General features: G+C 51.4%; 1 protein-coding gene across 5 annotated transcripts in view; it reads right to left on the bottom strand.

Moving 5' to 3' along the window:
• Nucleotides 1–26,320, bottom strand: part of LOC111150067 (secretion regulating guanine nucleotide exchange factor) — a 217,983-nt gene that overhangs the window by 5,097 nt on the left and 186,566 nt on the right. Inside the window, exon 11 of one of the 5 annotated variants that reach the window (XM_022507406.1) lies at nucleotides 1,880–2,098. The exons of the other annotated variants lie outside the window; for them this stretch is intronic. Coding sequence (XP_022363114.1) covers nucleotides 2,091–2,098 — 8 coding nt within the window. The 3' untranslated portion in view covers nucleotides 1,880–2,090. Of the gene's footprint in view, nucleotides 1–1,879; nucleotides 2,099–26,320 lie in introns of those variants that run through there. 5 annotated transcript variants of the gene reach the window in all.

The following is a 26,320-nucleotide window of genomic DNA, read 5'->3' as shown; positions in this document are numbered from 1 at the left end:
TTGGCTTGCAAGGCCATCCAAAATGGGCCCCAGGTCAGATGTGGCCTGCGGGTCACCCTCTGTCAGCCCGTGGCATACCTGCCGGACATGCACTATTTGCTGTGGGCTGTGCTGTGCTGTCCTGGGTCCCACAGTCCCAAACACCTGCGTGATCACAGTGCCTCTGTCCCCATCTCTGTCCCATCCCCAGGGTTGCTGGGGGGAGGGGACTGCACGAGGAGACACATACAATGCCCCAGCACAGTGCCTGACACTTGGTGACAGTTCATGGCCACATATGAAGCAGACCATGGGGAACGGAGGCCATGCTAGGGTCCAACGGCACAGAGAGGAAGGGGCACCAGCAGACGGGAAGGCCTGGGGTGGGAGGACCAGCTTAGAGTTTCTGAACAAACTTCCTATGAGGCAAAAACCAGACTGCTGAACTTTAGAAAGTGAAAGATTAGCTATGCCCTGAACAGAAGACACTTTTAAGTTCCGAGCCCCTCCAGCAGTGTAGGATCGGTTCCCATATCCCTCTCCAGCCTCAGCGAGATGCTACCATACAGGCTGCTCTCATGAAGAAGTGACAGGAAGGAGAACTGCCTACAGGAGGCCTTTCCCTAAGCTAACTGGAATGTGAACACCCAGTTTTTAAGAAGGTAGGTTATAGGATTCATCCTCGGCCGCACGCCTGGCACTGCCCAGGTCCTGCAGCTGCTGAAACCCACCTGATTGATACAGATCTGCTTTACTGGCCCCGAGGCACATAGCTGGGCCTTGGGTGGAAAGACCACAGTTACTGGGGGATTCCCTAGCCTCTTAAGAGTTCAGACCCGCAGCTTATGGGGCTCAATGGACTTGGCCCAAGCCAGGCTGTGACAAGGGATGGGCTTGTGGCCCACCACACTTGCGTCAGCCGAACAGCCCTGCGGGCAGCGGAACCTAGGGACTGGCAGGGTCCTGGCACAGGCCGGACACAATACTCAAATCTGTTCAGGCCTTGTGGCACCTGCCTGAGCTTCTTGGCAACATGGGTCCTTACAGGGCCTTATGGTGCTGGGATTATAGCCCAATGCTAGGGAGGAGGCCACATTTCTGCTGGAGGGCCTTGCCGAAGAGGAACAAACCCCTGAGCATGTGTGACCGCGAATGAGTGGGAAAGCTTCATTCTGAACCACACAGTGAAGACTACATTTCCCAACCTCTCTTGCAGCTGGGTATGGCCAATGAGATGTAGGCCAGAAGGTTCTGCAATAGCTCATGGCCCCTTGCCTTCAAAGATGGATGGCATGCCCCTAGAATCCATGACTCCCAAGTCTTAGGCTCACTCACTAGGGCCAAACCATGTAAAATGTTAAAAAAAAAAAAAAAAAAATCACTGAATGCTTAGTGTATGCCAGGCCCTGTGATAAACACTCAGTTTACTGAATCCCCCCCCAAAAGACTGTGAGATACAATCTAACATTATCCCCATTTTCCAGAGGGATGGCAAGAACCATGCAAGGTAACATAGCTGGTAAGAAGTGGAGCTGGAGTCAAACCTGGGCAGTGCGACCCCAGGGCCTCTTCTATTAATATACTGTCCTCTTCAGCAAAAATCTTGCTTCCCAAGTAATTAGGGAAAGGCACAGAGTGACAGCCTACCTGTGTGGGGACAAGGGCAGCGGCAGAGGCAAGAGCTGCTACTGGTGAGAAAAGCACTCTGCCGAGCAGCACAAATGCACTGAGCCCTTGAGAGCGCTGAGGCCTAAGGCCTGAGGAGGCCGTGCGGGTCCTGCCCCGCCGGCCTCCGGTGGGGTGAGGAAGGGAGGGAGACAAATGCAGACAAAAATTCTGGCAACCAATGGCTCACCTTGTCTCCTGTCAGAGACCTCCCAAAGCCCTAGAGCATCAGGAGGGGCTGCTCTTCTGTCATTCCGGGCAGAGGGAGACAGGACGGATGAGGTCTGAGTACCCTTACGGAGAAGGCTCTTGAATCAGGAAGCTGGTAAATGTCAGTGTGGCCACAGCAGGCTGGGAGCTGCATAAATCTGGGGAAAACTTCTGAGTGTCCAGCCACCAAGCTCAAGCGGATCCCACCCCTTTGGAGGTCACTGCTGGGGTGCTCCCTAAAGTCCTGCTGGGTGAGCAAGGAATGGCATGTGAAGAATCCAAAATTCAGGCCTCCTGAAGGGTTTCAGGTGTAGGTGGTGACTTGAGGATAGAAAGGAGTTCAGGTCCTCACCCTCTCTTGCCCAGACAACCGTATCAGCTACTTTATCCTTTGCGCAGAGGTGGCTGGCCCGTGTGGACTAGCTCCTGTGGACAGCCTCCCCTCTCCCATCACCAAGGAGCCCGAGAGCAGCACTCTTAGCTGGCTCTCCAGGCCCTCTGTGGTCTCGGCTATGTCACTCCTCTTCCCAAGGCCCTGCTCCAGCCCCGCGGGCTTGCTGCTGCTCCCTGCATCCCCCAGGCCTTTCACACTGTCATGAATTGGCTCAGACGAGCCCGTTTATTGCATTCTGTAGGCATGTCTTCTGCTGAGGCCCCGTGCTGGACACAAGGCCTAGAAGAGGAAAATTCAGTTTCTGCCTCAGGGCTCCCAGGCCACTGGGGAAGACGGCCATGAGAAAAGAGGATGATGGGGACCAATGGCCTGTGTTCGCAGGGAACCACACGCAACAGTGTTCCCTGCAGCACTGTTTGCAATGACAAAAGGCTGGGTGTCAAGGAGGGGAGGCAAAATAGTCATCAATAGAGGAGGGTTTAAAGAAACTATGATTCAACCCTACCACCGAGCTACTATGCAGCTATTAAAAATAACGAGGTAGTTGTCTATGGCTGGACATGAAAGATCTCGAAGACATTTTAAAGAGAAAATCAGTTGCAGAACAATAGAGTATGATTCAATCTATGTAGATCCCCTACACATTTCTAGATGTGCAAATCTTGAAAAATACATCCCCAATGTAGAACAATCTGGAGAAAGGAGGGGAGAAATGGGGGCAGGGGAAGGGTGACAAAGATTTTGTCATTTGTTCAAATACTTTAAAAAGTAGTGACAAAGGATGATGATTTTTTAAAAAACCAACAGTATTTCTAAGGGACAGAGGTAGCATAGAGGAGAGGATGACATGCTGGGTTGGGGAGAGGAGATGGGTGTCACTGAAAGTTCCAGAAGTTAACTCTTGGCTAGTGAAGGATGAGTAGGAGTTCACCAATCTTAAATAGAGGGTCCCCACTGAAATTTGCCCACTCTGCATTCTTTTCATTGATCCCAAAGGCATTATGTTTTGCTGCAGAAGTGAATGTGGCTGGGTGTAGGGCTGGGTCCCACTGGGCTCTGGGAAGGCTATTAATCTCACTTCCTCTAGCTCCTAAACCACCCGGAAGCCTCTAAGCATATGTACCACACACCTCTTGGTTCTACATGTAATTATATTAGCACTTGGCTCTCTAGTCTGTGAGCTGGGATATGAGTGGGGTACCGAGAATAGGGCACACTCATCCAATAGTCCTCAGGCACACGGGACAGGCAATCGGGATACAGCTACTGAGGGGAAGTGAGTACACGTGGCCCTTTCCCCTGCCCGCAGTCTGTCTGGAGAGCAGCAGAGAGGGGCACATACACAGAACGTTGAAATCAGGTGCCATCAACCTCAGTCCCATGCCTGCTTGCTTGCCTTTATTCCCTGGTCCGTGGCCAGAGCTGCCACCTGGCCACAGTTCTCAAGAACAGAAAGCTGCAAGTCTCTGTCCCTGGTCACACTGCCCAGAAGAGGGGCAGCTCCTACAGAGAGTGGCCATGAGAATGGTCTTGAGGACAATGGCCCCACCAGGCCCAGCTGAGGGAAGAGGCAGGGGCAGCGCAGGACCCTTCCAGTAATTAGTCCATCCATCACTCTCCAGGGCCAAGGATGCCCTGAGGCAGAAGCTGAGGCAGCAGGAGGAAGTCATTCCAGAATCAGAAAGTGGGGCTGTTTACCCACAGAATCACTCGAGATGTTCTGGGATTTTGGCCTGAATTGCCTCAGGGAAGGCTGTCAGTGGAAGCAGTCTGGCCTAGGGGCCCTTCTAGACCAGGATCCACGCAGCACTGTGAATGCGCTGAGAAGATGGAGGTGAAGGCTGAAGGTGAGGAGGAGGAGGGCGGGGTGTCCACATGTAAGTAAAGATGAGGGCTTGTGGAAGAAGGGATTTAGGGAGGTAATGTTCAAAACATAGCCAGAACCCGGCCACTTCTCGCTGCCCCATTACCTCACACTGGAACCCCGTGAGGGCTTCATACTTGTCTCTCTGCTGCCTCTCTTTCCTCTGTCTGTTCTCCACACAGAGCCTGAGTGATCCTATTAAAACCTAAGTCAGACACGGCACTGCTCTGCTCAGAATCCTCCAGTGGCTTCTCCGCTTACTCAGATAAACAACAGCATCATCTCTGACCTCAAGTCCCATGTGTTCTACCCTGCTGGCATCACGATAGCTACACTGACTTCTTGCTCCTCAAGCAGTACTTGCCTCAGGGCCTTTGCACTTGCTGTTCCTGCTGTCTGGAATGCCCTTGCCACTGATAACCACAGGTTCACTCCCTCATGCTGCTCAGGTATGTGTTCAAATGTCACCTTATCTGAAAGGCCTTCCCTGACAACTCTATGTGAAATGGCTATCTATACCCCTCTCCGTCCCTGTTTCAATCTGCTTTATTTTTGTTTACATTTTTACTGTTGGTTTACTATCTATCTCTCCTGATCAGAACACAGCTCTTTGAAAAAGCAGGGACTCAGTTTTGTACACTGTGAAATCCTGGCACCTAAACAGTGCTTAGCATACATTAGTACTTAAAAAATAATTACCTGTTGTGGGATTGAACCAACGAACAAATGAACGAATGAATGCATGAATGGCTAGTGAGAGCACAGAGCTGCCTTGCTCTCTCCTGGAGGGCCAAGAGAGTCTATGGAAGTGGGGAGGGAGGAGATGCCATGGGCAGACCAATTTCAGCTCACTAACAGGAAGAAGGCTGGTATGGCCGGGAGGCTGCCCAGGAGAGCAGCAGGTGGCCTGCTGCTGGAGGTGCAGAGCCCCTGGCTGGCGTGGGCCCTTCCACGGTGGGCAGAGTGTGGATGAGACACGTCAAAAGTCCTTCTGACCGTGGAGAGTGTGTGTGGTGGTGTGGGTGGGTGTGGACATGTGTGAGAGAGGGAGGAAGGTGGAGGCCAAAGGGTAGAGTAGGGGCCTACCCACCCAGGCCCCAGGGCTTCAGGCTGGCTCCCTCATACCACACAGACGAATGGCCTTGGTTCAGATGATAAACAGAAACGTGTTGAATTTCTGGGTTTGCCCTCACAGGTCTCACTTTGAGGCTGCAAGGCTGGGGGCTACTTGAGAACCTCTTTTAAAACCCCATATCCCCAAAGTTGCCCAGTTCTTCGTCAATCTGTCCCATTATCTAAGAGGAAACTGAGGCCCAGAGTGGGGGTCCTCGCCTCCGCACCTTCCCGCTGCCCTCCACATGGGATGGTCGGGGCAGCCCAGTGAGGGAGGTTTGGGATCAACACTGCGCAGGAGAGAAAACAGAGACTGGGAGAGGTTCGGAGACAGCTAAGCCGGGAGAGGCAGAGGCCTGCCTTGCCGCCGTCCCCCAGGCTCCCCAGAGCAGGAGGTGCTGGGCTACTGTGGGTACATTTCCCCAGTCACCTGTGCAGAGAGCGTGCCGTGGCACGTGGCGCAGTGGCCCCACTGGGGGGCTATTCTTAGATCTGGGGAGCTAGGCATGATGGATTTAGAACTTACGAGGTGGAAACGTGTTGGCCTGTTTTATAAACAACTGAAATCCTCCCCACAGACTGTCTTTCTGAATTCTGTGTCCTCTGTGGAACTGCTGGCTCTCAGGGCTTCCTGGCTGCACTGGGAGAGGGAACAGAGAAGGCAACTAAGCCTGTCGGGGGCCTACTATGGCCGAGTAGGGAGCTGGGGCTTTGGCATGACCCCTCCCGCTTGGCAGTACCGCCCTGGGAAGATGGCACTGTGATCACACTCTGTGGAGAGAGAGATGCTGGAATGAGCAGGCCTGGTGTGCAGCCTGGTCCTGTCAGCGGGTCTGGCCCTGGTGGGTGGAACGTTAAGGGCGCTGGAGTTCAATTCCTTCACGTGTTGCCAGGGGCTCTCCTATCGTCTAAGCTTTCTTCGTCAGAGGTGACATATCAGCCCCCGTCTACCCTGGTGGCCTGTCCTCCCCGCCAGCCAAGGACCCTGCTCTCCGTACATTCCGGGGTTGCCATCGCCCCTCTCTGAGCATGTCCCCAGACTTGGCTAAGGGCTCAGGGGACCACGCACCTCACTGGCCATACACTTGGTCCTGGAGGCTGCCTCTGTCAGTGTGGCCTGAGGTCACATTAGCTGCACTGGAGTCCAGGTCCTCTGCCTCTTGCTGAGCCCACAGCCCACATGTAGGCTCCTAAACCAGGCACAAGAAGCTGTGCTGTCAGGGCCTGGCCTGGCCTGCGTGCTACTGTTCTGGGCCTGGCCAGAACTTTCAAGTTGTCTCCATTAATTATCATCTTATTAAATGAACACAGCGATCCCTGAGGGGCACCCGCGGAGGGGTGGGGGCACAGATGCAGCTCTGGGACCAGGGTCTCTGGGACTCCTGCCATTTCCGGAAGCAGGTCACCGACAGAGCATCTCTAATCTGTGCTCCCTGTGCCTGCTTGGGAATCATCAGTGTGCAGGCGAGGAGGCTGGGAGTTAGAGCAGCAGCGGGGGTGGGGGTGAGGAGGTCTGTTCTGGAGCCCAGAGCCAGGGCCAGAAGAACCCACATGCAGATCAGAAGATTAGGGCTCTAGAGAGAAACTGCTGGATAACACAAGCCTGAGAAGGAGTTCTCCCTCGCTCTCCAATCACTCACTAAAAGCCTACTGAGGGTCTGCTCTGTGTTTGCTGCTGCACCCGGCTCAGTCCAATGCTCTTGGCCCACAGCGAACAGCTCTCAGACAGTGCGGCGCCCAGGTCTGCGGCACCTGGAAGAGCGGTGGCCGGTTCCTCAGAGGGATCAAACCCTTTGGGAAAGAGTCTGGCTCTTATTACCTTTCCTTTTCCAGACAGTAAATTTTTACTGAACTTCAGGACAGTCAAAGAAAGAAAGAAAGAAAAGGAAGGAAGGAAATATAATAGTACAAAATAGTGAAAAGCTAAAGGATTAATCGTTTTTATTTACCTTAATATATTTTTTCCTTTTAAGAAAACTTTATTTTTTAGAGCAATTTCAGGTTCACAGAAAAACTGAGCATAAAGTACAGAAGGTTCCCCGTCCCCACACGTTCACAGTGTCGCCACCATCAGCATCCCGCAGCTGAGTGGTACACTTCCCTACAGTCGATGAGCCTCCCCTGACACATCATTATGGCCCAGAGCCCATGGTTTACATCCAAGGGCACTCTTGGTGTCGTGGTACATTCTGTGGATTTAGACAAATGCCCAACAGCATGTACCCACCATTATAGCGGCAGACAGGGCAGTTCCACTGCCCTACATCCTCTGTGCTCTGCCTGCTTATCTAAGGTTTTATCCATCAGAGTGAACACGTGAGCTGAGGAAGAGTTCAAGGGCGCCTGAAGGTTCACGCATGGCTCTAGTGGGAGGAGTAGAGCAGTAATAAGACACGGGCCCCACGTCCTCCAGGGGCAACAGTCTCACGGGGGAGTGGCAAGCAAGGAGACACACACGGATCAACAGGATGCAGCTCGTGAGAAGAGCTGTGAAGAAACAGAATGGAACCACACGATTAGCAGCACAGGTGGCCAGGAGTCCCCTCCAGTGAGGTGGCCCCTGAGCTGTGACCTGGAGGCTGAGAGGGAGCCAGCCACACAGGCATGTGGGGAAAGAGGTCTCCAGGCCAAGGTGACGATAAACACCAAGTCCTGAAGGGGCACGTCCTGCCAGTTCCAGGAGTGGCTGCGTGGGGCCCCGGGAGCTGGGGTGAGGTGGGCCTGGGGAGAAAAGAGGGGCCTGCTGAGGGGTGAGGAGTTTATTTCGAGAATGCTGAGAAGCCACCAGAGCGTTTTAAACAGGGAGTGATAAGACCTGACTTATGTGTGAAAAGGCTGCTCTGTGAAAGGCCAAGCAGGGAGATGTTCAGGAGGCTCCCACAGCGCAGAGGACGGCAGGAGGGGGCGCAGCTGAGCGGGCTGGGGCGGTGGGAATGGACAGATTTACTCTACTTTGGTAGCAGGGTGTCTAGGACCTGCTGATGGACAGACACAGGGAGTGAATGAAGGGGGGCTCATTACAGCAGCGCTATCTATGAGGTCCAGCAGCCTGAGGGAGGGGAGGGCCAGGCTTGGTGAGAAAATTCTGGACATTTTAAGGTGGACGTGCCTATTAGACATGAATGAGTGAATGAGTGAATGAATGAATGAATGAATACCTGCCCCACAGACAGACTTCTGGTGAGCCTAAGAGATTATGCACCTGAGTGAGAACTGGGAAAGCGTGGAAATGACCAGCATAGGCGCTCCCAGGTGAGCAGCAGCAGCTCTGGAGGTAACAGTGTGCTTCTGACTCTATGGGGCCTTTGTTCAGGGCTCAGTTTCAATGAGACTTTCTCAGAGAACTTTCCCTGACCACTCAACCCCCACCTCCTGTCCCCTCATACTGCTTTCTTTTCCTTCCTGGCGCGTAATACCCCATCATATATTTACTTGTCTCTCTATCAGAATGAAAAAGTTCATGAGAGCAAAAATTCCGTTTTGTTCAATTGCTGCGGCCCCAGCACTGAAAATAGTTATGGGTATATAAAAGGCGCTCAATAAATATTCATTTTAGGAATGGACGGGTGTCACCTGCCCCAGGAGGAGCTCATTCCCTTGAGAGGACAGCCCAGTCAAAGAGCTGGGCAGGCCACCCTGGGGGTCACCAACCCAGAGGAAGGCCGTGGGGCTAGGCGGAGGGGGAAGTCAGGGCAGCCTGTGGTGAAGGCACATGCGGTCTGTAGCTGTGGGGAAGGGACAATACAGCTAATGACTGGCCAGACTCAACCTCTGGCTCTCTCGTCCTGGCCTGGCCAGTCTGTCCCAGCTCTTTGAATAAGCACCCACCGCAGCCCCCTGCAGGCAGACCACCACTCCCCCAGGCCAGGAAGAGCCCGCTGGGCAGCATGCATCTCCAAGTTGTCACTGGATGGGCTGGAGACTTTGGAAACACTGTTGCCCCTGAGCAGCTAGGGAGCCAGACAGGTTGGCTAGGACGCTGCCTGTCACCTGCTGCGTAGATCTGAGCCTTGGTTTCTTCATCTGTAAATAAGGACAATCATCTTTCCTTTACCATTGTTTTTTTTTTTTTTTTTTTTCCTGAATGAATGTGGAGAGTGCCCAGCCCAGAGTCCTGTGATCCTGTGATACACGCCTGGTTGACACTTGTTCCCTCCCCCATCTCCCCGGCTGCCGCTGGGGTGGCCCCATGCCTCCTGCCCAGGATCCAGTTCCCAGCCCTCCTGGGTCTGGTCTATGTCGCTGCCAGCTGTTAGGACATTTGGAAGAATCCCCATGATCAAAGCGTGCCGTCCTTCCTCTCCTCCCATCCCCCCAGACCCCTTGCAAGGAACAAGCAGGTAACACCTCACACAAGTTCCAGCTGAGAGCTCAGATCAGTGATTGAGGTGTCCCGATAGGCACAAGCCGCTGAGCATTGCTATGGAAACCACTCTGTTATTCTCCACGGTGTCACTCGCTTCCTGGCTCGGCTGCCTTTGCGGCTCAGGCAGGAGGGCAGTGGATGAGGTAGAGAGGATGGGACTCCTAGCGGGGGGTGTCTCTGCACCTACGGGCTGCGAGACTGAGCCTAACTCTCTGCTTCTTCCTGGGTCTTATTTCCCCGGCTCTAGGCAGTAGGCCACTGTTTCTCAGACCATGGCCTAATGACTGTTTGCGCTCCTTAACAGCCAGAGTTCTGGCGCCCTGTCAGACCGGCCGTCGGGGTCTCCCTTGGACGGTTATGATGAACACCAGAGTTTGGGGAACACTGACGTAGGAGTCAGACGAACTGAATTGTTTTCCATCTCCCAGCGGACAGAATAGGCCAACCAGAGCTGCTCTGCTTGGAGCAGGGGTGATGGGCTCAGAGCCCCATGTGCTCAGCACCCCCCCACCCCCAACTGGCTCCACAGCACCCTGGAGTTTCCCAGAGGACAGTCTGAAAACCCCTAGACTCAGTGATTTCTAGCATCTTCCCTGGAAGGGAAGTCAAATGTTCATTCATAGATACTAAGTAGGTGTCTTCTGCTTTCTTTACGCAAGCATTCGTTTGAAGACAGAAGCTCCGCTACTTACTAGATGTGTAATCTTGAGGCAGTTAATGTCTCTGAGGCTCAAATTTCTCATTTGCAAAATGGGAAAAGAATTCCTTTTTCCTCTACCTTACAAGATTCTTATAATGGGCAAATAATCGAATGAGAACACCTATGAAGGAGTGGCGAGGGGCACCTGAGTGGCTCAGTTGGCTGAGTGTCTGACTCTTGGTTTCAGCTCAGGTCATGATCTCAGGGTCATGGGATCAAGCCCAGCATGGGGGTGTCTGCATCCCCCCTCCTCCTGCCCCTCCCCCCCACTTGCGTGCTCTCTAGCTTTCTCTCTCTCAAATAAATAATCTTAAAAAAAAATAAAGTGGTGTGTTACCTGGAGGAGACTCTCCAGACACTAACCACTACTGCTCCTACTATTAGTGGTAGTAGATAGAACTGCCTCAAGTCGCAGAATGGAGGGCCTTAGAGGCCTCTGTAAATGTTAATCTTCCACTTTCTGTAACTAAGCTTCCAGAGGGTGCTACAGGGCAGGGCAAGCCGTTGGTCCAAAAGCTTCATCTAAAAGACAGCAAGCTGCCCCAAAGGGGTGTTCTTGAGGTTTAAGAGCATTAGTCAGTTATCTTCTAAGTAGAATATTTCTCTACTACCCAAACTTTCTTCACAGATCACGTATGACTTTTATAATAAAAGATTTTTAAAAAATTATTGAAAATGCTGATACACAAAATTCAAATTTTTTTTTCAAAATTCTTTAAAAAACTCTTATGTCTTTATGTCTTTTGATGCTTTCAAATGAGTTCAGACGAGGCACTCAGAGCAAGGGCGAACGTCAGGCTCTGCTGGGTGTGGGCAGCCCGGCTTTATGGGAGCAGTGAGGGGCCAGCTCTGCCACCGACTCAGCCCATGGGCCTGGGTGAGCCACTGCCCCTCTCAGGTCCTCTGTTTCCACACCTGTAAACTGAAGGCACTGCTTTATGGCCCTCTGGCTCTGAGGACTAATGTTTCGGGATGACGCTTCCCACACATCCAGGCTGCCTGTCACTTCGGAGCTCATCTGGACGTGCTAAGGCTGCAGCCTTGCTGGGCTCCGGGTGGCTCATGGAGATGCTATTTGCTGAAAACAATGCCCCTCTCGCTTTTCACTCACCTGGAGTTTCAGACTTTCCAAAGCACCCTCGGCCTCACTATAAACCCAAAGCCAGAAGGTTAGGGAGTGAGCATGTTTAGAAGAGAGGTGCTCACTTAGGAACTGCATGATGGGGTCATGACCAAAATCATGGCATCTTGACTCTAAGCTCAGAGCTCCTTACCTCACTGGGATCACATCTCAGGGCTCTCAGTCCCACAGAAGAAAAATGGACCCCAAGAGCTTTCATCTGGTGGATCACCAGAGCCGAAGTCAGAAGACAGGACCACGCCCTTGCGCCAGCTCTCCCTGCTGTGTGCCTCCGGACCACCCACTCCCCGGTACTGAGCCTCCAGGAATTCCTCCTGAATGTGGGGACAGAATTCTTGACCCACGCTCCAGTGGGATTCGTGTGAGAGCGAATGCAAACCTTCTGTATGTTATAAAGCTATGTACTAGTTACCATTTATACCATGTATTGTGCCCAAAGGTTGAAGGAATCTATTCCTGTCCTTCAAGAAACCAACAGTCCTGGGAAGTTTAAGTCCCCCACAGGGCAGCAGGGTCTGGGACCTGAGCTGCATAGGACCCCAGACCTGTCTGACCCCAGGCCTGCGGAGACCGAATAGCAGCAGAGCTGAGCACACCTGACCGGAGAAGGGAGCCGTCAATGAGCAGTTCTTTATTCCAAGCATCCATCCAACCCACAAACATCCTTCTACTATCAACTCCAGAGGCAATACTATCTGGTGTTCACGCGTATGAGGAAAGAGAAGGAGGCATGAGCCTTCGAAGATGAATAAGGTGGTCCCCGTTTCTTTTCTTTTTTTTTTTTCAGGCTCCCCGCTGAGCAGGAGCCCAATGCGGGGCTCAATCCCAGGACCCTGGGATCATGACCCGAGCCGAATGCAGAGGCTTTAACCCACTGAGCCACCCAGGCGTCCTGGTGGTCCCTGTTTCTTAAGGAACTTAAGGAACTCCCAATCTCTCATTAACCAACATCTTCTAAGCGCTTACCATATTCCGGAATTCTGTGGCCCTACCTGCATGCTCTCAGTTCTCACCTGTAATACCTGAGTGGGCAGAAATGTTCAGGAGCCCTATTTCACCCCTGAAGAAGGTGAGGGTCAGGCTCCCCTGGAAACTGAATGATGGAGTCAGGACTCAAACCAGGTCAGTCTGTCTCCAGAACCTAAGTTCTTAACTCCTATGTCCCATGGCTTCTGTGTCTCAGAAACCTCAGGCAAGCATCTTCCTCCCTGGATCTCAGTTTGTCTATGAAATGCAGAGGGTCAATGACGCTAGTGGGTACAAGAGATAAGGCAAACACTCAGGAGCCAGACAGAGAATAAGAAATGGGCCCCTGAAGTGAGGTATGAGGTGCAGAGATGAGTCTCCATACCTCGGGAAAGGGAGCAGAGTGGCCTCCGCCCACTGTCTGGGTGGAGTGAGGCCACCATCAGGCTTTTGCTTAGGGCTCAGAGCAGCAAGTTTCAGAGTGGCAAGGCCAACACCTGTCCACCTCCACCAATGTCTTTTCTCCCACCAAACCAAACTGCTTACCCCATCTACTCACTCCATCTGCCTTCCCAGCTGGGCCTTTGTTCATACTGTTCCCCCTACTCTTTCCCATATCCTCTTACTTTCTTCCTCCGGGTGGTCTCTCCTGATCCTGCGGCTCACCCAGATAGACTACAACAGATAGAACAGATAGCTTTAACTATTTCAATGTAATTTCACCAAGCTCCCATACCAATGGAACAGCATTTTCCTTTGAGGTCTGGTCCTCGGTGCATGGCTCCCTGCCTTCACAATTTGCTCAGTCTCTACTGGAGAAAGAGCAGTGGCCCTTCTCCATCTGAATCTTTCACTGCAGCAGATGCCAGGAAGGTTGCCTGGAGTGTCTGGAATGCCATGTTACCATAGTAACAGCACACCAAGGTTCGGGATGCTTTATCCCCCATGAGCTGCCCTGGCAGTGCCATCCCAGGCTGCTGGTGGAATCTTCCTTAATGAGCCAAAAAAAAAAAAAAAAAAAAAAAAATCCCATTAATGGACAAGCAATTGCTCCACTGGTGTTGAGGTTCAGCTCTTGCAAACTCACTTGTGGGCCACTCAAGTGGCTGTTAACCGATAAGGAGGCCCGACCCAGGCTCTCTGCACTATGGCTCACTCGGGGTAATACGGTTTTTTAACTGGCTCAGCCAACAAAGCAGGCCCTCCCCAACTCCAGCCCCCAAATTACCGCTTCTCTTGTTTGATGCTGCCAGCCAGGGATCTGCCTGCTTGGACCCTGGCAATTAGCACAGCACTTGCATTTGTTGGGGAATTAAGAGTCACTGATTAGCCTAATTCCACGCCATTTACAGGCAGTGAGTATCAGCCTGAGATTGACTTTTCCCAACAGTGGCCCAGAGGTGGCTAGATCATGGCCCGAGTTTGAAATGGAGGCAAGGGACTGGTGAACCAGACTGCGAACCAGGAGGAGAGACAGGACTCACCTCCAGGCCTGGCAAAATGTCAGCCACTGCCTCCCCCAGTTCTGCTTGCCTAGGGAACGGAAGACCAGAAGATTGAGGTCATGCCAGTTTCCAAGTCAATCCTGACCAAAGAGGGAGCCCATTTCCCTTGGATAGCCTCCCTGCTGAGCCCCACTGGGAATGCCCAGCCAAAGGACTGGTGAGGGTTTCTGAGGCTAGAGGGTCTGAGTTAATTGTAGCTGGGTGGGCAGGACCCTGACACTGTCTACACTCTGCTGCCATCTCACCACCTAACGGCCAGAACTTTCTATCTGTCCCCCAAGTTGATGTCTGGCTGGCTCCTCTTGGAATCTGAATGCCCCACGATCATTACCTTAACATTCCTGCTCTCAGACCCCTCACATTCCTGTTGAAGAACCCCAAATGGCCCCTCCAGGATACATTCCCAGATCGTACAGGCCCCACACCTTGGATGGTTGATCCCTATTCTGACCTAGCAAGAGCCAACTCCATAGTGAGTATGGTTCCCCTGGGTTTCTACCCTTTCCTGCCAATATGCTTGTATGCAGCAGAGACGAGGCACAAGCATGTGGAGCTCGCTATGTGCCCACGGACACTGGGACACTGGGTAACTTCCAGATCCCTTCAAGGAACAGCATAGGTATTGGGGCCTGGCTGAGCTTCCCCCGATTCCAAAGTCCCTAATTTCAAGCTTGCTCAAAAACAGGGGATATTTTTTTTTAAATTTTTTTGTTTTTTAAAGATTTTATTTATTTATTTGACAGACAGAGATCACAAGTTGGCAGAGAGGCAGACGGAAGCAGGCAGAAGCAGGCTCCCCCCTGAGCAGAGAGCCCGATGCGGGGCTCGATCCCAGGTCCCTGGGATCATGACCCGAGCCGAAGGCAGAGGCTTTAACCCACTGAGCCACCCAGGCGCCCCAGGGGATATATTTTTTTAAGATTTTATTTATTTATTTGACAGAGAGAGAGATCACAAGTGGCAGAGAGGCAGGCAGAGAGAGAGGGGAAACATGTTCCCCGCTGAGCAGAGAGCCCAATGCGGGGCTCAATCCCAGGACCCTGAGACCATGACCTGAGCCGAAGGCAGAGGCTTAACCCACTGAGCCACCCAGGCACCCCCCAAAACAGGGGATTAACCTAGGTCTTCCTAATTGCTCAAACACAAAAACATTTTGTTTTTGTTTAGTTTCGTAGATGCCTTCAGGGATACAGAATGAACCATCAAGGAATACGTAGTCTAGGTGATCAGAGGAGACTTCCTGATGAAAAAAGAAACATTAAGGGCGGGGGAGGAGGGGCCTTCCAAGCAGCAAGAACGTGAACAAAGGCTTTGCTGGGAAGGGAGATGATGCTTGCAGAGCTAATGGTGGTAGCTCCGTTTGGTGGAAGAAGAGGCAGTGCACGAGGCAGGAGAGGGGAATAAATTTGGCATGACAGGTAGGGGGCATATCACTGCAGATGGCTCAGGAAATATAATCCTCAAAATGCCTGACTACAGATTTTGGACTTTATCCAGCAGCCACTGGAAGCCACAAGACTTTTGAGCAAGGGAGTAGCCGAATCAGAGCTGCGCCTCAGAAGCAAATTTGGGTAATAACTGTGATCATCACTGTCGTTGTCGTCATGGTGGAGAACAGTGAGAAAGCACTTGGACTGAACACGGAGGAGGGGCCACAGGAAGATCTGCTTGGAGGCAGAGGCAAGGTCCAGGGGAAAGAGCGCAGTCCACACTATCTCAGATGCAGTGGGATGTAGAAGACGGATGATGGGAGAGAAAGCAAGGAGGCAGGACCCAGAGGGCCTGGCATCTGTGAAGCTGCAGGTTCAGAGCGGAGACGGGAGTCAGCCTGAGCCAGAGGACTGGGAGGTTGGAGGTCACAGCTAGATCTAGGATGTGAGACCCTTTGATTCATAAGCCTTGTAGATGGATCTAGGATCCACTTCTGAGGACATAGTCAAAATATCCCTCTTGTCACCCTGACTTCAGGAAAACATTCGGGGAGGAGCAAACCATGACAGAAGGGCAGCTCTCTCGGGTAGATTTACTCTCCCACACTCTGCCCTACTCCTACCAACCAAGAACCTGCTGGCTGAAGTGAGAAGGAAAGGACCTGGAGGGGGTGTCCTCTCCTAGCTTGCACCCTTGTCCCTTCTTGGTTGGAGGTCTTTCTGTCACAAGAAGCATCAGACTGGGGCCCCCAGATAGGGAGGGGGTTTAATCCAAATTGCTTGCTTCTCTGTCCTTAGGGACCACTGCTACCTGTGCCCCTGGGGACGATGGCTCTCAGAGGGATGGCAAGAGCTCCCTTTTCCAAGACTGCTCTCACTCCTCATGACCCACATGAACCCTCTGCTTTCAACAGGAGAGCTTTCCACCCTTCTCTACCCTCCCCTATGCTTTATAGTCTCTGCCTGTGCTCACACATGCTCCTTTCACTTCGGCCAGTTAGGAAGGCTCGATCCATTTCTCCTGGGCCAGCCCAAATCCTCGTCTAGCCTTCAAGGCTCGGCTCCACTTCTTCTTCCACTAGAAAGTCTACAACGAGCACTCCTTCCCTGAGCTGAGCTACAGCACTTCAAAAAAAGAAGTTCCAGAGCAGGAAGGGAACTGGGAGATCGCTGGCCCAATCCTCTCAACGTGACGGAAGAGGACACTAGGCACTGAAGAAGGGAAGAACTTGCCCAAGGCAGAAGGACTAGGACTAGATAAATTCCCTGGAGAAGCCACTCAAGAACTTTATGGCTCTGCTTTGTTTCTGTCTGTGTTTGTCCGTAACACGGATTGGGGTCCATGACACTGGGGGAGGGGGAGTGCCTCTGCTATGTATTCACCTCTGACACAGAGCCCTGGCTTGCAGGCAGCTCAAGAAATGCAATCCTCACTAGCCAAAGACTCAGGAAGGCAACAGGTCCTTAAGAAAAGCAAGACACGGTGAAGAAGGAACAAACTCCTCCCTCCAGCAATTCCCCACTGTTCTGGGATATGAGCCAAGCCTAGCCTCTAGATTGGGGTGGACAGAGATGATGCATTCAAAAGGACTATTGCATCCCAAAGAGATTTCTGCAGCCAATGCCAGGGCTCCAGCCCAGAGCTTCCTGGGAGAGTAGCTTGAGAGGCAGGCAGAAGGGGTCATGCTGAGGCCAGCCTCCGACCTGGGGGCACTGGCGATGATGGTCACACCAGTTATGGAAAAATTTTCTTCTTTTAAAGTTGACTCTTCAGGTTTTTAGAGTGAAAAGAACTCTTCAAGATCACCCAATCCAATTCCCAAATTTTTCAAATAGGAAAACTGAGGTCTTGGTCAGGAAAGAGACTGGATCTTTCCTCATTCTAGCATAACACAGTTCCAAACCTCTTCTCAACTGGGTCCCACATGGGTGTGGAAGGAGAGCGCCTGGGAGGGGTAAATGGCCACCAGTACTTCCCATGCGGGTTTTTAAAACGTCCAAACTCAATTACTGACTGACAGGCGATTCAGGTTTAAAGAAAAGTATGAGGTTTGACTAAGGCTCCAAGTGAAGGACCCACTTGCTTGAGATCCATACAGCTAGAAAAAGGTTGTACCAGAACTCAAGCACGGATTGATCTGGTTCCAAAGTCCTTCCTTTCTCCACTGGCTCATGCTGCCACCCACGCTGCCTCTAGGCTCAGAAGAGAGGAAGAAAAACAGGACAGACAGACACTCTGAGAGTCTGAGTAAGGGTTCCACTGGCCACATACCTCCTGGGGGATCCCTTCTTTTGCCTGAGATCCCGAGCCCGGTGCTGGAGACACAGAGAGGAAATGAGATCCAGAAGTGCGGAGACTAGTAGGGAACTCCCAGGGAGATTCTAAATGAGCAGTGATAAAGGCTGGAGGAGAAGCACACACAGTCCTCTAAATTCTAAGAAAGAATGAGGTTGAGGAACAGAACAAGAAAGGGATGTGTGAAAGAACTGGCCGGCAGGGTCCTGCCTGAGGATGCAGTTTCCCCTCTCCTCCCACCCACCACCACCCTGACCCCCGCCCCCCAGCCCCGGGCCACAGTCATCTTTGTGCTGGCGGAGCACAGGGCCATGCCTGGACCGCAGAGGCAGGCATGACAGAGTTGCTGAGTCAGTACACAGATGAATGAAACTCCCACCCCAAAGGGAATCGAGATGCAGCTCCAGTCCCTGCAGAGAAAGGGACTGCCCACCCAGTGGGGTCCTGCGCCCCCTCCATCTGTAGAAGGGCAGGAGGCAGCTGGCGGGTCCAAAAATGCTGACACAGACAGGGACAAGAGCTTTCAGCCCCAACTGACTTCTCCATGGCAACGAGCTGACAGAAAACTGCACGGGAGACCGAGAAGCCAGTTTTAAAATAAAGACACAAAACACTGAGTCTAACATCACACATGCAAAGCAAGAGCTCAGCCTCCCAGGCCCCGAGGAGGGGTAGGCACAATCAGGAAAAAAGGTACCGCCTTCCAAGCCGCCCATTCCCCTGCCACGGGACCCTGTGCCTCCCCTCCTCCCAGGTACTCCTCCAAGAGCTGCCAGGCACAATCTCTCTTGCTCTGTGCTCTCCAGGCACTGCAGCAGATCTGACAAGCAAGGGTAGGGGCTCCCCCGGGGCTGGAGCCGGCCATGTCCTCCAGCACACAGGCTGTAGCAGCCGGCTTCCTGTCGCACCGCAGCAGCGGTGGCTGCCGCAGGGGGCCAAGGAAGAAGAGCAGGGCAGAGACCCCTTTCCTCCTTCTGTCTCCTGATGGTCAAATCCTGCTTCATCCTTCAGGGCTCAGCTGTATTTGCCTTCATCTCCCCAGGATGACTCAATTGCATGCACCTTCCGGTGTAAATCCAAAGCCCTGTGTTTACATTTCAAATATAAAACTTTTCATTATACTTCTGCTTGCAGCAGTCCACAAGACAGTCTACTTTGCATTCTACGTCTGCTTCCTCATTCCGGCCCCCTCCTCCCTAGTAGAGAGCCTGGTCTGTGATAAAGCCTCCCTAAATGTTGTCTGAATTGTCAATAGCATGAGAAAACATTTTAATTTGAGTAGCTGGAGACCAACCCTCCCTCGGTGTACGGGCGTCCACTGAGACAAGCCTATGCCTCCGAAGCCTTGGGAGCTTCAGGAGTGTGACGGGGGTACACCCTCTCTGATGCTGCTGTCGTCCCCACTGGCTTCCTCCACTGGCTTTCTGCGCTCTCCTATAGACGCTACCATATTTGAAAGGATACCCCCGAGCGAGCTGGGCTCCATTCTAGCTACATCACCTCCTCCTGTCTGTGCGAACTGGGGCAAGTCATTTAATCTCTTTGAACCTAGTCTGCAGAAAGCGAACAGTCCATTTCCCTGCCTATATCCTGCCTACCTCGTGAGACTGGCAGGAGGAACAGAGATGACACATTGAGAAGATGGCTTTGAAACCTATAAGGCAGGGGCGCCTGGGTGGCTCAGTGAGTTAAGTGTCCGACTCTTGGTTTCGGCTCCGGTCATGATCTCGGGATCCTGAGACTGAGCCCCACACTGGGCTCTGTACTCAGCGTAGAGTCTGCTTGAAATTCTTTCCGTCTGCCCCCTCTCACACACACACGCTCTCTCTCTAAAATAAATAAATAAAATCTTAGATAAAATAAAAGCGGTGAGGTGCTATGTGTGCAAATCTACGGTAATGGAGTACGGTTTCCAAGATTTTGTGAAAGAGGAAGCTGAGGCCTACATTCAGGAAGTGACTTGTCCACAATCACACAGGGAGACAAGTGGCAAAGGAGAGTCCAGGTCTACCTCCTGGTTTGGAGCTTTTTCCTTAACCTTATGCTGCCTTAGAAGTCCCATCCAGGCATTCTTTGGGCAAAAGCAATTCCACATTCCATTAGACTGAGAAGCAATTTGGATCATCTGCGGAGTATGAATCCCTGAGATGACACGGAGGCCAGCTCTGTACTTCCAGGCAGAATGCCACCTGAAACATTCTAGGCAGGGAGTTAACTCTCACCGGCCCACCAAGCCTTTCCTCGCAGCCTCTCCATCCCCGCTAACTAGCCCCGTGGCAGAAAGGCCATCCTGGCAGGTCGAACAGCCTTGCCCAGGTCTTCTGATCCAACCTCGAAAACAAAATAATGAATTCCACACCGCAGGTACTGGAGAAGCAGACTGGGAAGCCCGTACAGAGCACAGAGGAAAACTGGTATGACTCCGACGGCAGACTTCAACGGAAAACCACGGAAGGTACTCCAGCTCTCGACTCAGTAAGTAGGGACATTGATTCCCTAGGGTATAGAGTCAGCAGAAACAGATCTCAGAGAGACAGGAGGGACACACAGGTCTCACCGCCCAGATTCTAACTGCTTCCAGGCCCACATGCCAGAGACGTCACTGAGTGAAGCCTCTTTGGATCTCAGCAATGACTTTGAAAAGAAGAGAGAAAGAGAGGGAAGGGAATGTCTTTGTTGAGACCTGAGTCCTTTTGTGGTATAATGGTTAACTCTGTGCCACCCTGGCCAGCTTATAATGACCAGCTGTTTGGTTAAATACCCATCTAGATGTTGCTATGAACATATTTTTTTTTTTGAGATGTGAGTAAGTTACAGTCAGTTGTGGTGGGTCTCATCCAATCAGTTGAAGGCCTTAACAGCCAAGACTGATGTTTCCTGAAGAAGGAATCCTGCCTCAAGGCTGCACTACAGAAATCTGCTTGAGTTTCCAGCCTTTGGATTCAGGACTGTGACATCAACGCTTACCTAAATCTCCAGCCTGCTGGCTTGCCCCAAGGACTTCAAACCTAGCAGCCTCCACGATCATGTGCAACAATTCTTTAAAATAAATCTAGATAGAGAGAGAGAGAGATAGAGAGATCGATTGGCCCTATCAGTTCTGTTTTTTTGGAGAACCCCAACTAATACATGAATACATGTGAGGCAGGGTGTTTTCATCTAGCGTACTTCATGTAATCCTCCAAAAGACCTGAGAGGTAGGTCTTGCTATTCTGATGTTTACTTACAGATAAAGAAACTGAGGTCCAGAGAGTCGAGTCACTTGGTAGAGGAGTTCCCAAAGCCCATGCTTTACCGATTTCATCACAGGGCCTGAAGAAGCAGAATTTCTCTGAAGAACACCAGAACAAGAATTTTTCACAAACAGTATTGCTGCTTCCTGAGTTCTCCTTCTCCATGGGGGTGCAGTTAATGCCAGCAAGAACTGGGGGTACGAATAGTTTTGCTCATTCAAGCAGGAAGCCCTGCTTTTGCAAAACATGGTCTTTAGGCTCTCCATTCTCCCCTGGGATGTGTTTCTGATGTGGGATTTGGGTCTGCATCTATCCTCCAGGGTCTTACCGTTTTTAAAGCTGAGCTCTGAGTGTCGAGTGTCGGGGGGAAGACATGGATTTTGTTTATCTATGAGTGGTTTTCAGCCTGAAGGCAAATCCAGGCTGGAGCCTACTTCTATCTGACTCCTGGTGGGAAGTGGGTAGACAGACTGTGTTCTCTGCTCAAATAACAGGCCATGAAGGGGCTGCGCTCCCGGGCGGTGATGGAGCAAGCAGGCTTTGCTCCGCCTCCCCAGGCTGCCCTCTCCCCACCGCAGGCCGCTCACCACTGTCTCCGCTCACCACTGTCTCCGGGGAAGCGGGGGAGTTCCTCCCCTGAACCACGTCAGCCCAAGGAAGGACGAACCTCTTTCCTCTGTTCCCACTAGTGCAGCAGAAGCAGGGCAAGCTTTGCGGGTGGAAGTTTACTAAATGCGAGGGGCACTAAAAAGAAAGAATCCCAGCAATCCAAAAAAACATCTACAGGCAGGAAGGGTTGCCAAGGTGAGGTTTCTGACTAATATCTTCTCTCTCCCTCCAAGGGGTTGGGACATACATCAGCAGCAGCCTTTCCTTCCTGTCATTTGAACCTCCCACAGTTCCCACTTGGTCACTGTCTTGCTTATTGTCCCGAAGACACAGCCTCCCAGAGCAGTACTTACTGACCTGTTAAGGTACACAGAAGAAATGACCCTGTTTGACATACTGGCTGAAGGGACAAGTGACCGTGTGGTCCCAAGACTGGCTTCTGCCAGCACAAGCACAGCCAGCCCCGTCTGGGGATCACGCTTTTCCCACCCTGGTTGGGAAACCTGTCCTACAGAGCCTTGCTGCCCTTGGGACCCAAGTCAGGAGATCCAGAATCAACTCTGCCTCCTGGCTAGGCCAATCCTCGCATTTCTGAGCTCTGGTCTGGCGGGTCCTACTTCCTCCTCTGATAATGGCCTGGAATGGGGGTGACAAGCAGATGACATCACTTCTCTGATGAAATCTCAAAGAGAGAAGTGGCCTTACCCATATAGACCAAAGGGCCCTCCTCCGAGGACCAGGAAAAGTCCTACTTTCCCTTAGGAAGCCTGCCGGAACAGGTGCATTGTTTCCTGTGTTACTGAAAAACCAGGGAATCCCCTGCCTCCTTTGCAGCTGGTGTTACTGTGCACCCCTTCCTTCCCCCCCAAAAAAAGAGTTACATGCATGTTTACAGTAGCCACTAGAGCTTAGGGTCACCATCAGCCAGCACTCCAGGGAGAGGCAAAAGCTAGTGGTAATACCAAGAATAACTAGTATTTACTGAGCATGTACAATGGACTAAGAACTACTCTGAGCACCTCACATGCATTAACTTGCTAGTCAATCTTCACCACAACCCCTAGACTTAGGTCCTTTCATTATACCCATTTTACAGACAAGAAAACCAAGGTGCCGAGAGAGTAAATGACTTGTCCAATAGTATATAATTAGTAAGCGTCATCTCTGTTCCTCCTGCCAGTCTCATAAGGTAGGCAGGATATAGGCAGGGAAATGGACTGTTTGCTTTCTGCAGACTAGGTTCAAAGAGATTAAATGACCAGGAATGGATGGATGTCCACTGCTATCAGTAAGGTTCTTTTAGCAGCTGACTTCGAATGAGTGAGGTTTCCAAGGCTCCTTACTATAAATATATATATTATACATATTTTTTCTATATCTATAGATATAGATATAGATATAGATATAGATATAGATATAGATATAGATATTTCTCTCCTTCCCTTAGATGGAAAGAAGGCCTAGGAGAGCCTTATTCCCGTGACTAGGCACAAATTTCCCTGTCATTGTATTTGAACACTACATGCTTAAAGCTTCCTGGGTGTCCACTCTACCAGGTGCTGCTCTAGAAGTGGCCTCACATGTGAACCTACTTGTGTCTGAGATGGAGTGAGACACAGAAAGCAGAGTCTTCCCAGTGGAAGGGCAAAGGCTTAGAGGGACCCAGAGCTACCATCCAAGTCCTGTGAGGATTTAGACCAAGTTTCTTAATCTCAGAGTTTCAATTTCCTTATCTATGAAACAAAAAAAGCAAAGAAATTCTTTCAGGGTGGTTATGAGGAAAAAAAAAAAGAGAGAAGCATGAAATTTTACAGCAGAGAAAGAAAACATGTTTATTAAGTACCTATGTGTCAGACCTTCTATGTATGTATCTCAATTATATTTCATAGAAACCCCATGTGATAGCTTCTCCCCTTTATCATTAAGGAAATTGAAGCTCAGAGAGGTTAATGTTTGTTCACTGTCACATAGTGGCATGGCTGAGTTGTGAACCTAAACCCTCTGGCTTGAGTCTGGAAACTTCACCGCCACACCAACTGCCTCTCTAAAAAGGCCCAACAGGCTCCCCAGTTCCATTGCGGGGGCACCTCAGGCCTTTCCCTGTCAGCGTGGCCCTCTCCTAAGGGCTGAGGCAGCACATGCCTCCCCAGTCTTGGTGTCTGTGAGATTTCCACAAAACAAAGGAATGGATATTCCAGGCTTGAACTTGAGTGATCAAAGGGAAGGGCCCTTCTGCTTCTTCTCTCAAGTTTCTGGGTGGGATTCCTCCCTGGACTTTCAGATCCCATGGAGAAGAGAAGAGGCCATCGTGGTAAGGTCACTGTGGTTTGACCTTGAGGGACCAGAGGCTATTCCTTTGCAGAGCCTTGAGCACCCATGCCTGGGAGGTGGCAGCTGCTGTTGTCTGGGACGTAGGTACAGAGATGGGCCTTTGGCAGCACCAGGCCCAGGGGGTGACTCAGCACCATCTGGCTCTGGCCCTCTGCCCCTGAAGGACAAAGCGCAGAAATCACGGGTCCTCAGAGAGGCTCTGATGGGGGCGTGTGGCCTGGCTCTGTGCAGTCCTAGTAGTTGATGTGGTCCCACCTGATGCCCACAACTCCCGGTCACCCAGCCCTGTGGGGTCTGCAGAAAAAGATCAAGATGATGTTTCCTCTTTTCCATCCTCATTTTTGCTGTCCTAATTTAGGCCCTCTATCCTCACTTCCCTAGCACAATAATATTAACTAACATGCACGTGAAATGCATTTTTCTTGTTTTTTTTTTTTTTTAAATTGTGCCAAAACATATCCGACATAAAGTTCGCCCTTTTAACCATGTGTAAGTGCACACAGCTCCGTGGGATGAGGCACTATTGCACGGTGCAACCGCCACCACATCTCCGCGTCTTCCCGTGATGAAGCTCTGTACGCATTAAAGAATAACGTCCCATCTCCCCCCTCCTCAGCCCCTGCCACCCGTTGTCTTATTTCCTGTCTCTCTGAGCACAACTGCTCTCAGTACCGGCTATGAGTGGAGTCACATAGCGTTTGCCCTTTGTGACTGGCTTATGTCACTGAGCGTGACGCCCTCGACGGATCTCCGCGCTGTAGCGTGCGTCAGAATGGCCTTCCTTTCCAAGACTGAGCGTCCCATAAAGACCATTTGCTTACTTAATCCTCCCAAGAGTCCTCTGAAGGAGATACGTTATTATGTCCACTGTACAGAAAGGAGATGGACGGACAGAGAGACGAAGTGCTCGGATCCCTCTGCTGACAGGGAGCAGAGCTGAGATTGAGGCCCAGGAGGTAGCTTTCCAGAACCTCGTGCTTCCTCACTCTGCTGTGAGCTCTGCACCTTCTCCCCAACATCCCTCCTACTCACAGGCCTCCTGAGCTCCACTCTCCTATCAGGGCAGTGATCTTTCTAAAGGACCAATCTAGTATTGTTACTGCTCTCCTTCAACCCCTTCCTGGATTCCCCACCTATGGGTGATCTTAAACCCACTAGCACAGCCTTCAGGCCTGGACCTGACCCAGCTCCCACCTCCTTTTCTGGCCTCTCCCCACGGCTCCCCCAAACCTTAGTCCTCAATACCCAGACTCTGCCTTTAACCTGCTGTTCTCTCTACCTGCATTGCCAGCTCCCCAAATGCATCTTTGAAGGCCTAGCCTAAGTATCCCCCTTTCTCCCCGGAACTCTCCAGGCAGTTTGTCTGGCTTTCCTCTATGCTTCTGTAGAATCCAAACGCTGCTCTGTAAGAACACTGCTCCCATGCCTCTGGCTGGTCAGTTTAGCCCTCCGTGCCCCACATATTCGAGTATGAAGACTCCTTTTCAATACCAGAAAACCTCAGGATCTTTCCAGACACGCTGATCAAGCAACACATACTAGTAAGAAGTCACTATGAATTCAATAAGCTTTTAAATGTAACTGTATCTGACTCAATATGACCCCATCTCCAAATATTTGAAAGCAATGCTGCTTAGAGGTGTAAATAGTGATTTGGGGATCCTGTTCTCTACCCTGGATTCTAGGTCCCAGAGCTTACAGTTTGTGAACCACTGCGCTGGCCCAGAAAGTGAGTTTCTAATGCAGTGGAAGTAACATTGATGGCCTCTATTATATTCTGGGCTGTGCCAGTCATTTCTCATTTTTATCTCCTTTAAATCTCAAAAAAATCCATATTTTTTCCAGACAAGAAAACCAAGGCTTGGAAAGGTAAAGTATGCCTGGATGGAGGTCACGCAGTGAAAGAAAGGCAGCATGGGATGTGACGCTCTGTGTTTTTCTCCTTTGCTGTATTACCTCTGGGGTAAGGACCACAAGGTATCCATCTCTGAGTTCCTACCGCCTCCCTCAGAGCAGTGTTCAGGAAATGCCAGGGACACAGCTGACACGAACCAGAGAGCCCTTCCCCCCCACATTCTCAGGTCCCCCATTTGTACCAGCGTCTCTGGCCAGGTTTCCCCAGCTGCAGGTAGCATAGAGGAGAAGGCATGGTGCAAAACTCGGAGATGGCAAAGCATGGCCCACTTCTCCTCTATACGCTATTTCCCTCATTTAGTGGGTATCTCCTCCCCAAGTCTGGCTCTAGATGCCCCCCTTCATTAGCAGCCCTCTGCCTCCCTGCTCTCGTCCCTCCCCCAAACTTCCTTTCCATCTCCACCTCAGCCTGCTCTCAGCTAACAGTGGTCTCAGACTAGTTCCCACCAGATCTTAATGCTGGTAGAGCCAGGTATGGGCTTCCCATGGCCACTTGTGGTTTTTGTTTTTAAAGATTTTATTTATTTATTTTTCAGAGAGAGTGAGAGAGCACAAGCAAGGGGAGCATCAGGCAGAGGGAAAGCAGGCTCCCCGCTGAGCAAGG

The sequence above is a fragment of the Enhydra lutris genome, unplaced genomic scaffold (genome assembly GCF_002288905.1).
Source record: "Enhydra lutris kenyoni isolate GAN:26980312 unplaced genomic scaffold, ASM228890v2 scaffoldscaffold22, whole genome shotgun sequence".
NCBI classification, from domain to species: Eukaryota; Metazoa; Chordata; class Mammalia; order Carnivora; family Mustelidae; genus Enhydra; species Enhydra lutris.
This window is presented reverse-complemented; position numbering and strand designations above follow the sequence as displayed.